A 9,658-nucleotide genomic window follows, 5' to 3' on the forward strand; every position below is an offset into this window, starting at 1 on the left:
GCCTCACACCCGCACACGCCTCACAGCCGGGCACCCCTCAGACCCGCGCACGCCTCAGACCAGCGCGCCTCACACCCGCACACGCCTCACACCCGCGCACCCCTCACACCCGCGCACGCCTCAGACCAGCGCACCTCACACCCGCACAATCCTCACACCCGCGCACCCCTCAGACCCGCGCACGCCTCAGACCAGCGCGCCTCACAGCTGGGCACCCCTCACACCTGCGCACCCCTCAGACCCGCGCACCTCACACCCGCGCACCCCTCACACCCGTGCACCCCTCAGACCAGCGCGCCTCACATCCGCGCACCCCTCACACCCGCGCACCCCTCACACCCGCGCACCCCTCAGACCAGTGCGCCTCACAGCCGGGCACCCCTCACACCGGCGCCCTCTCGCAGCTCTGTGTGCAGCACGGCTGGACTCCGGGAAACGGCCGCTTCGACGTGCTGCCTCTGCTACTCCAGGCCCCCGATGAGCCCCCAGAGCTGTTCACTCTGCCCCCCGAGCTGGTCCTCGAGGTGCCCCTGGAACACCCCACGTGAGCACGGCAGGCACTAGTGGCATGGAGGACCCGGCCTGGGGGGAGGGGGCCGGGCCCACGGGGGGCCTGACCTCTCGCCCCTCCCAGGCTGGAGTGGTTCGCTGCCCTGGGCCTGCGCTGGTACGCGCTCCCCGCCGTGTCCAACATGCTGCTGGAAATCGGGGGCCTGGAGTTCCCCGCGGCCCCCTTCAGCGGCTGGTACATGAGCACCGAGATCGGCACGCGAAACCTGTGCGACCCGCACCGCTACAACATCCTGGAGGTAGCCGCGGCGGTGGGCGGGCAGCGAGCAGCAAGCCCTGCCCCCAGCTGGAAGGCCCCGCCCTCCGGAGCGACAGGCTCCGCCCCCGAGCAGCAGGTCCCGCCCCCTGGGCCTGGCGCCTTGGCTCTCATGCAGACAGAGCTGGGGGGCCGGGGAAGTCACCAAGCAGGACCACGCTGGGTGCTGCAAAGCCAGAATTCACCACGCTGGGTGCTGCAAAGCCAGAATTCAGAGGGGGCCCACAGCCACCCAGGCGGGGTGCGGGGGGGGGGGGGGGGGGTGCCGGGGCTGCATATGAGCATATCCTTACTTTTCTAGGATAGGGTCAGTATCACTTTAGCCTCCATCAGAGTCTCAACGCAGACTTTGACCCAAATGACGAAGGAAGTTACTTTACAGGAGAAATTAAGAGCCAGGGCTGGGAAGGGACAGGCCCAGGGCCTCTGTTCTGTGGCGCCATTGCCAGCAAGAACCTGCAGTGGCCGCTGGGGGCCCCAGCCGCCACCTTCAGCCCTTCCACTCACGGGGTTGTGATGGAGGCCCCGCATGATGGTCCCTACCAACGCGTGCGCCCTGCTGCAGGACGTGGCTGTCTGCATGGACCTGGACACGCGGACAACCTCGTCCCTGTGGAAAGACAAGGCGGCGGTGGAGATCAACTTGGCCGTGCTGCACAGTTACCAGGTGCTCAGGCCCAGGCTGGCTGGGCGGGCCGGGCGCAGGGTGGAGGGGCGGAAGGCCTGGACACGCAGAAGAGGGAGTCCCGTGGACCAGGGCCCAGAGCCCAGGCCCGCAGCTCCAGGGGCCTCAGCACACTTTGCCGGGGCTTCAGCAGGGCGTGTAGCATGGGGAGCTGGCCAGTTTGTACTCAGCAGTGATTCTGGTCCCTGGGACATGCCGGCTGTTTGTGGGACGCGCTGGTTCTGAACTCGGATTCCAGCGTTGAGGACGTATAGTGTGAGGGAACTGGTGGCTGCAGGGTGCTCCCGGGGGGACTGAGAGTCTGGGGTCTGTTGGTTTGGCGGGCACTGGACACAGGAAGCAGGAGCAGCTGGACTTGGGGTACAGCCTGCAGGCTGCAGTTGGGGTGACATCGTGTGTTAGCTGGGGGCTAACCAGGACTCCGAGTGGTAGTGGTGGAGTCTAAGCCACCCCCTCTCCCCAGCTGGCCAAAGTGACCATCGTGGACCACCACGCCGCCACAGCCTCCTTCATGAAGCACCTGGAGAACGAGCAGAAGGCCAGGGGGGGCTGCCCCGCCGACTGGGCCTGGATCGTGCCCCCCATCTCAGGCAGCCTCACCCCAGTCTTCCATCAGGAGATGGTCAACTACTTCCTCTCCCCTGCCTTCCGCTACCAGGTGCCCCCACGGGTTCCTGCCCCTGGGGCCAGCTCTAGGGAGGCAGCTCCAGCCTCCAACCCTGTTTTCTTCACCCTCCCCCACCGCCCCTGCAGCCAGACCCCTGGAAGGGGAGCGCAGCCAGGGGCGCGGGCATCACCAGGAAGAAGACCTTTAAAGAAGTGGCCAAGTAGGTACCCAGGGGCTGCCCTCCGCCCCCCCCCCCACCGCTCAGGACCCCTCACCACCCCTCTCCTGCAGTGCCGTGAAGATCTCTGCCTCGCTCATGGGCACCGTGATGGCGAAGCGCGTGAAGGCGACCATCCTGTACGGCTCGGAGACCGGCCGCGCGCAGAGCTACGCGCAGCAGCTGGGCAGGCTCTTCCGGAAGGCCTTCGACCCCCGGGTAGGGTTGAGCCCAGGGCCGCAGGGGTCTGGGAAGAGGGGAGGTTCACTTGGGTCTTCCGGGGTGCCCGGGAGGCAGGAAAGCACCAGTCAGGGCCCGGGGGGAGCCCCGAGGCCCACGGGGCCAGGCATCTTGCCCGCGGGGACTGAGGCCGGGCCGGCGGCAGCACGGGTCCTCTTCCCACAGGTGCTGTGCATGGATGAGTACGACGTGGTGTCCCTGGAGCATGAGACGCTGGTGCTGGTGGTGACCAGCACATTTGGAAACGGAGACCCCCCAGAAAATGGAGAGGTGAGGCCTGCTGGGTAAGGGGCCACTGGGGACTAGGGGAGATTCAACATTGGGGTGACGACCCCAGCTCTGCTGGTCCCCCAGAGCCGAGTGTGGTCATTCCATTAGGACCTTGAGCCCGTCCCAGCCGCCCCCCCACACACACACACCCCAGCCTGTGTCCCCAAGGCGTCTGCATGGCCAGCGCAGGGCCGAGGTAGCCACCCTGGCTGGTCGCGGGCTGGAGGGCTGGGGGCGCTGACAGAGACGGGCGAGCACTGTTCAGATGGCGCCGAGGTTCGGTCTCTTGGCTTTCTGAACACATCGCTAAGAACGGGGACATTGGCTCCCCGCCGCTGTCCTTAACGGCTGCGCCGCCTCTGGCCGCCCTCACTAGACTCAGCCCCTTCTCCGGGTCAGGCTGTCCCTGACGACTGCCCTGTGAGCGCTGAGGGCCCCTGGTGCCCGGAGGGGCGGGGTGCCCAGTGAGCCCCCCCACCCCGCCACGTCAGCGCATTCTGGCCTGCCTTTTAAAGAAGAGCAGAGCCGTCCCTTTCGTTTGGGTGGCCTTGGGCATCACCGACAGCCCTGACCACGGCCCTTAGCAAGACACAGAACATCCCCCCGAAGGCCCCTCCCCAGCCCCCACGGCCGCCACGCCGGCTCTGGCTTCTGTGGCTGTGGGCTGGGTCCGCCTGCCCCAGACCGGCGCGGCAGTGGGGTGTCCCGCATTAGGGCGTCTCTGCCGGGCTCCCCGCCGCAGCGGTGAGCGAGCTCGCGGGCGCGCGCGGTTTCCCTCCTGTTGACAGACACTTGGGCTGTTTCCAGTTTTGAGCGATGACGAATAAAGCTGTTATGAACGTTCTTGCACGAGGCTTTGTGGGCTTATGTTTTCATTTCTCTTGGATAAACACCTAGAAGTGAACGGCTGGGTCACGGGGTGGACGTATGTTTAACTGGACCACACCCCCAGCCGCCACGACGCCGGGGCGAGGCTGTTCGAGGCTGTTCGCCTTCCCTCGGGGCTCACGGGGGAGCAGCCCCGCAGCACAGCCCGGGGCGGGCTCTGTCCAGTAGCGACACAGCCAGGATCTTGATAGCCCCCCTGTTCATAAGCCCCCACGCTGGAAACAATTCAAATGACTATCAACGTGGACTGGATAAATGGGGGTACATGCGCGCGTGGCGCCGCCGTGAGGCGGGGTGGGAACCACACCAGCAGCATAGCCGGCTCTCGAAGGAGTGTGGCGGGGAAGAAGCCAGGCGGGAGACTCAGCCCTTCGGGTTCACTCACTTCCTACAGGGCGCAGAAACAGGCGGGACGGGTCCTTGGGGTGACCCGTCACCACCAGAGGAGGGCGCTGGGGGTGTTTGTGGACGGCTGCCGATTCCTCCAGTGGGTCCAGCTGTGAAGTGAGCTGGGCTGGGGGGACCGTGTGCTTTCTGCGTTGTCTGAAAGACAGGTCCAGGGGTAGGTGTTAACGCCGGCGGGTGCTGAGCCAGACCCACACGCACCTGCTCCCTCTGAGGGCGGGGGGCGCGCTGAAGGCTGGGGCTCACTGTGGGGAGACTGGGAGAGGGGGCGCGCTGAAGGCTGGGGCTCATACTGGGGGCCATGCTGGGAGGGCACTGAGGATTGGGGTTCACTCTGGGGGACTGGGCGGGGGCACGCTGGGCTCATTCTGCGGGCTGTGCTGGGGGGGCGCTGAGGGTTGGGGTTCACTCTGGGGGACTGGGCGGGGGCACGCTGGGCTCACTCTGGGGGCTGTGCTGGGGGGGCGCTGAGGGTTGGGATTCACTCTGGGGGGACTGGGGTGCACGCTGGGGGCCGTGCTGAAGGCTGGGGTTCACGCTGGGGGCCGTGCTGGGGGGCCGCTGAGGGTTGGGGTTCACTCTGGGGGCTGGGATGCACACTGGGGGCTGTGCTGAAGGTTGGGGTTCACTCTGGGGGCTGAGCTGGGGGGCCACGCTGAGGGCTGGGGTTGGCGCTGGGGGCCCCGCTGAGGGTGGGGGGTCTGGCTGAGTTGTTCCCCCCCCCAGTCAGGCGGGTGTGTGAGGGTCAAAGCAGCCCCCTGCAGCAGGTGGTGCTCCTCAGCTTCTGAGCCGCGGGAGGGAGGGAGGAAGAGAGAGAGAGAGAGAGAGAGAGAGAGAGAGAGACTTCCCAAACTGGCTGACTCCCTTCTAGGGCAGCCTGGAGGGGAGGGTCTGCGCCCTGGGGTCACGATCCCACCTCCAGGGAGCACCCACTGACCCCCGCTAGCACCATGGTGGACCCCAGCCGTCTGCGGGGCGGCTGGCACAGATGGCAGGGCCGTGGAGCCGGGCCGCTGGCGGCTGGCAGAGTGCCCACACAGCTTCCATTTTTGCTCCCCAAAGGACCTGTAAATGCAGACTCGTGTGAGCCACGAGAGGCCGGGCCCCCCGCGCTTGGTGCTCATGTGGCGCAGGGTGACTGGCGGGGGAGAAGCCTGGTCTCTCCTTTGCTGCTCCGCTGCCGCTGTGTTCTCAGAGGGTCAGGGCCTCCCGGCGATGCAGCAGAAAGGTGGCCGATCTGTGGTGATGCGGGACTGAACCCGAGCAGCTCTGTGACCCGGTCAGAGATGCATAAACGGCCACAGCCAACAGCCTTTGGAAGTTGGGAAGCAAATTAAAAGTTACAAATAACAGCACTGGGGTCCAGCACCCCAGTTCAGACTCTACACAGTACTAACCTGACCCGTCACCCCCAGGGCTTTGCAGCCGCCCTGATGGAGATGTCGGGGCCCTACAACAGCTCCCCGGGGCCCGAGCAGCACAAGTGAGTAGGGTGGGGCATGAGGGACACTGGGGTGGGCAGTGAGGCATCTGGAGAAACCAAAGGAAGGGGTCTCCCTGCGGCCCCCAAGTCACTTACCCACAGCCAGAGGCGCTGCCTGGGCCCCCAGCCCCAACCTGCTCACTGGCAGCAGCCAGGTGGGGCCAGTCCAGGTCTCCTCCAAGATGGGACCCCCCTCCCCCCACCTACTCTGGAAAGGCAGCCCTTCCCGCCTCAGGATCCCTGGACCCGCCCTGCAGGTACCCAGGGCCCCCCGACCCGGGCGCCGTGGGCCCCCTGACCCTGGCCCGTGTCCCTTTCCCCAGGAGCTACAAGATCCGCTTCAACAGCATCTCCTGCTCAGACCAGCTGGTGTCCTCATGGCGGCGGAAGAGGAAGGAGTCCAGCAACACGGACAGTGCCGGGGCGCTGGGCACCCTCAGGTCCGCGGGGGCCGCCGGGGGGGCGGGAGGCCCGGGCGCCCTCAGGTCCGCGGGGCCGCCGGGGGGCGGGAGGCCTGGGCACCGCTGGGCAGGGCGGACTCCGCAAACGCTCCTTGCGCCCCAGGTTCTGTGTGTTCGGGCTGGGCTCCCGCGCTTATCCCCACTTCTGCGCCTTTGCACGAGCGGTGGACACGCGGCTGGAAGAGCTGGGCGGGGAGCGGCTCCTGCAGCTGGGCCAGGGCGACGAGCTGTGCGGCCAGGAGGAGGCCTTCCGGGGCTGGGCCCAGGCCGCCTTCCAGGTGAGCCCCTCGTCCCGTCCCGCCTGGCTGACCCAGGCCCCCTCATTCCGACCGCATTCTGGACCGGTCGGGGCCGCCAAGCTGACCCTTCCAGGTTCCTCTGAAATCCACCTTCATCTTGCCCCTGCACGGCCACCCTTCTGGCTGGTCCTGAGCAGCGGCCAGCCGGGCCTGGGCAGAGGCCAGCAGACCGGGCCCTGCAAGCAGGACCCTCTGGGACGAGGCTGAGCCCCATAATGGGCACACAGAGGGGCGGGGCGCAGGGGAGGGGTGGAGGGAAAGGAAGGACAGAGAGAGGGTCCGAGCCAGGCAATGGCTGCTGAAGCTGAGACCAGCACAGAGAGCTCAGGAAGTCAGAGGCAGTGGGCCTGGGGGTGGCGCCTGGACCGGCGGGGTCCTGGAGGTGAGTGCAGGGTGGGGAGGCGGTGGCTTGCTCAGCCGAGCTTCCTTCCAGGAAGCCTGGGGCAGGGTCAGCCCCCACTTGCCCCTGTCCCCAAGCTGCCCCTGGGCAGAGCCACCTCTCCCCACTGGCTCCCAGGCTCCACCCTGATCAGAGGAGGGCATCCTCTTCCCTGGCCCAGCTGGCGGGCGCTCAGGGAGGGCCGCTGGGGACGCAGAGAGGCCCAGGCAGGAGGAGGGAGGGGGGAAAACAAGAGGAGGTGAGGGGTGGGGGCAGTCGCCAGAGAGCCCCCAGCAGGAAGACTCCAGTGGGCAGCTGAGGTGAGGGGAGGAAGGAAGGGGGGCTAGAAGACTTCACACACAAAGGGGGGTTAACAGCCTGCGATGTGGGGTGAGGCGGTGACCATGGTGAGTGAGCCCCCAGATCAAGCCTGGGGCTTGGGCTTGTGTCTGAGCAAGCCCCAGGAGAGACACACCAACCTGTCACCCACAGGGTCCCCGAAATTTGTATCTGGTTTCAGCAGCCCTTCTGGCCTTCACATAAAGTATCTCACTCTCACTTCCCTAGATCCTAGCGGGTGTCAAGGAAACAGGCACGTCCACTGGGTGCCGTCTGCAGGCCTGGGCGCACCTGCTCCCTGCCCTGTGCAAGCGCGGTGCCCCCAGGGGTGCCACCGGCCCAGAGGCTGGCGGTGGGAGGCGCGGGCGTGCGAGGTACAGCTGGGCTCGAGCTCCCAGGCCTCCATTTTCCTCTGCGGAGTGCTGCCGCCCTATGCGCTCACACTGCCCCCCCCCCCAGGGCAGTGAGGGGCCCACCGGGTCCAGCTCGATGAGCACACGGCCCCCCAGGCTGCTGGCACTCGGGCTCCCGGGCAGGAGCGCCCAGTCCTACCCAAACCCACGCCCCCAGGCCTCCTGTGAGACCTTCTGCGTGGGAGAGGACGCCAAGGCGGCTGCCCGGGACATCTTCAGCCCCAAGCGGAGCTGGAAGCGCCAGAGGTACCGGCTGAGCCCCCAGGCTGAGGGCCTGCAGCTGCTGCCAGGTTCGGGCCTGACCTCCCCCACCCCGCTGGCCCTGGGGCTCTCGGGAGCCCGGAAAGCACAAGGGGCCAACAGCGGGCTGGGCCTGCCCCCTCCCAGGTCTGACCCACGTGCACAGAAGGAAGATGTTCCAGGCCTCCGTGCGCTCGGTGGAAAACCTGCAGAGCAGCAAGTCCACGTGAGGACTTGAGCCCCGCCCCCCGCCCCCCCAGCGCGCACCCCGTCACCTCCCGGTCGCAGCCCAGTGAGGAGACAGCCTCCCCCAGCCCCGCCCGCCCCCCCCCCCCCCCCCTCTGCTGCGCCGTGTAACTGCCCTCCCCGCAGCCGGGCCACGATCCTGGTGCGCCTGGACACTGAGGGCCAGGACGGGCTCCTGTACCAGCCCGGGGACCACGTCGGCATCTGCCCACCCAACCGGCCCGGCCTGGTGGAGGCGCTGCTGAGCCGCGTGGAGGACCCGCCGCCGCCGGGGGAGCCCGTGGCCGTGGAGCAGCTGGAGAAAGGCAGCCCTGGTGAGGGCAGGCCCGGGGCCACCTGAGCACCGCCCTGGCCACCCGCGGGGACCGCCCTCCAGGCGGGCTCGCTCCTGCCAGCCCGCCTTGCTCTGGACCCGCAGACTCTGCGAGCCCCCTTTCTGAGAACCTGTTCCCAGCCACCCCACAAGGCTGTCCCTCCGCTGAGATCCCCCGAGGCACCCCCGTAGCACCGCGTCTGGCCCGTCCTGGTGTTAAGTTCACGTGGGCGGGGAGAGGCAGAGCAGCCCGGAAGCCGCAGCCCCTCAGCACCCTGCACTGCCCTAGGCGGCCCGCCCCCCGGCTGGGTGCGGGACCCCCGGCTGCCCCCGTGCACGCTGCGCCAGGCGCTCACCTTCTTCCTGGACATCACCTCCCCGCCCGGGCCCCGGCTGCTGCGGCTGCTCAGCACCCTGGCGGAGGAGCCCACCGAACAGCAGGAGCTCGAGGCCCTCAGTCAGGTGGGGCCGCGTCGGGGGCGGGGACTCGCGCGGCGGGGAGGGGGCGGGAACCCCGGCCCTCGAGAACTGGGGTTCAAGCCCCAGGCCAGTCACGCATCCCCGCATCACGGCCACCAAGAGCCGACCCAGAAGGTGCTGCGGGCTGAGGGGAGGGAGCCCGAGCCTCGAGCGTCAAGGCGGGGGTCCGCGGGCAGGGCTGGGAGGGTCCGAGCCGAGCGCCTGCCTGCAGGACCCGCGCCGCTACGAGGAGTGGAAGTGGTTCCGCTGCCCCACGCTGCTGGAGGTGCTGGAGCAGTTCCCGTCGGTGGCGCTGCCCGCGCCGCTGCTCCTGACCCAGCTGCCCCTGCTGCAGCCCCGCTACTACTCGGTCAGCTCAGCCCCCAGCGCCCACCCGGGAGAGATCCACCTCACCGTAGCCGTGGTGGCCTACAGGACCCAGGGTGAGCCGCAGGGCGGGGGGGGGGCGACCCCTCACTGGCCCCTCCCCCATCCGCAGACGGGCTGGGGCCCCTGCACTACGGAGTCTGCTCCACGTGGCTGAGCCAACTCAAGGCTGGAGACCCAGTGCCCTGCTTCATCAGGGGGTGAGTGCGCAGTGGGGTGCAGGCAGAAGGGGCACCGAGTCTGTCCAGCAGGAGGCAGTGTCTGGGCAGCAGTGGGGCGCAGGCTGGGTGGCAGCTTCTGTGAGGGGTGAGTGGGGGCGCGGCCCAACAGCAGGAGCTCGAGACCCTCAGCCAGGCATGCCCTGCATCCCGGTGGGCCCCGGCTCGGGCATCGCGCCTTCTGGGGATTCCGGCAAGAGCCGCTGCATGACATTGACAGCAAAGGTGAGGGTCAGCACTCTGGCAAAGCTTGGGCCTTGCGCTAATTTGGGGCTGTGTGTAG

General features: G+C 68.1%; 1 protein-coding gene across 3 annotated transcripts in view; it reads left to right on the plus strand.

Moving 5' to 3' along the window:
- NOS3 (nitric oxide synthase 3 (endothelial cell)) overlaps positions 1–9,658 on the plus strand; it is a 16,793-nt gene that overhangs the window by 3,318 nt on the left and 3,817 nt on the right. For all 3 annotated transcript variants that reach the window (XM_012733900.1, XM_012733899.1, XM_012733898.1), the window contains 16 exons: positions 405–544; positions 635–809; positions 1,392–1,493; positions 1,975–2,169; positions 2,265–2,338; positions 2,410–2,554; positions 2,741–2,845; positions 5,554–5,621; positions 5,945–6,061; positions 6,186–6,360; positions 7,670–7,802; positions 7,900–7,978; positions 8,125–8,312; positions 8,601–8,773; positions 9,003–9,213; positions 9,270–9,357. In XM_012733900.1, coding sequence (XP_012589354.1) covers positions 405–544; positions 635–809; positions 1,392–1,493; positions 1,975–2,169; positions 2,265–2,338; positions 2,410–2,554; positions 2,741–2,845; positions 5,554–5,621; positions 5,945–6,061; positions 6,186–6,360; positions 7,670–7,802; positions 7,900–7,978; positions 8,125–8,312; positions 8,601–8,773; positions 9,003–9,213; positions 9,270–9,357 — 2,168 coding nt within the window. The remainder of the gene's footprint in view (positions 1–404; positions 545–634; positions 810–1,391; positions 1,494–1,974; positions 2,170–2,264; positions 2,339–2,409; positions 2,555–2,740; positions 2,846–5,553; positions 5,622–5,944; positions 6,062–6,185; positions 6,361–7,669; positions 7,803–7,899; positions 7,979–8,124; positions 8,313–8,600; positions 8,774–9,002; positions 9,214–9,269; positions 9,358–9,658) is intronic.

Source organism: Condylura cristata, unplaced genomic scaffold, assembly GCF_000260355.1.
Source record: "Condylura cristata isolate star-nosed mole 26May11 unplaced genomic scaffold, ConCri1.0 scaffold00042, whole genome shotgun sequence".
NCBI lineage: Eukaryota > Metazoa > Chordata > Mammalia > Eulipotyphla > Talpidae > Condylura > Condylura cristata.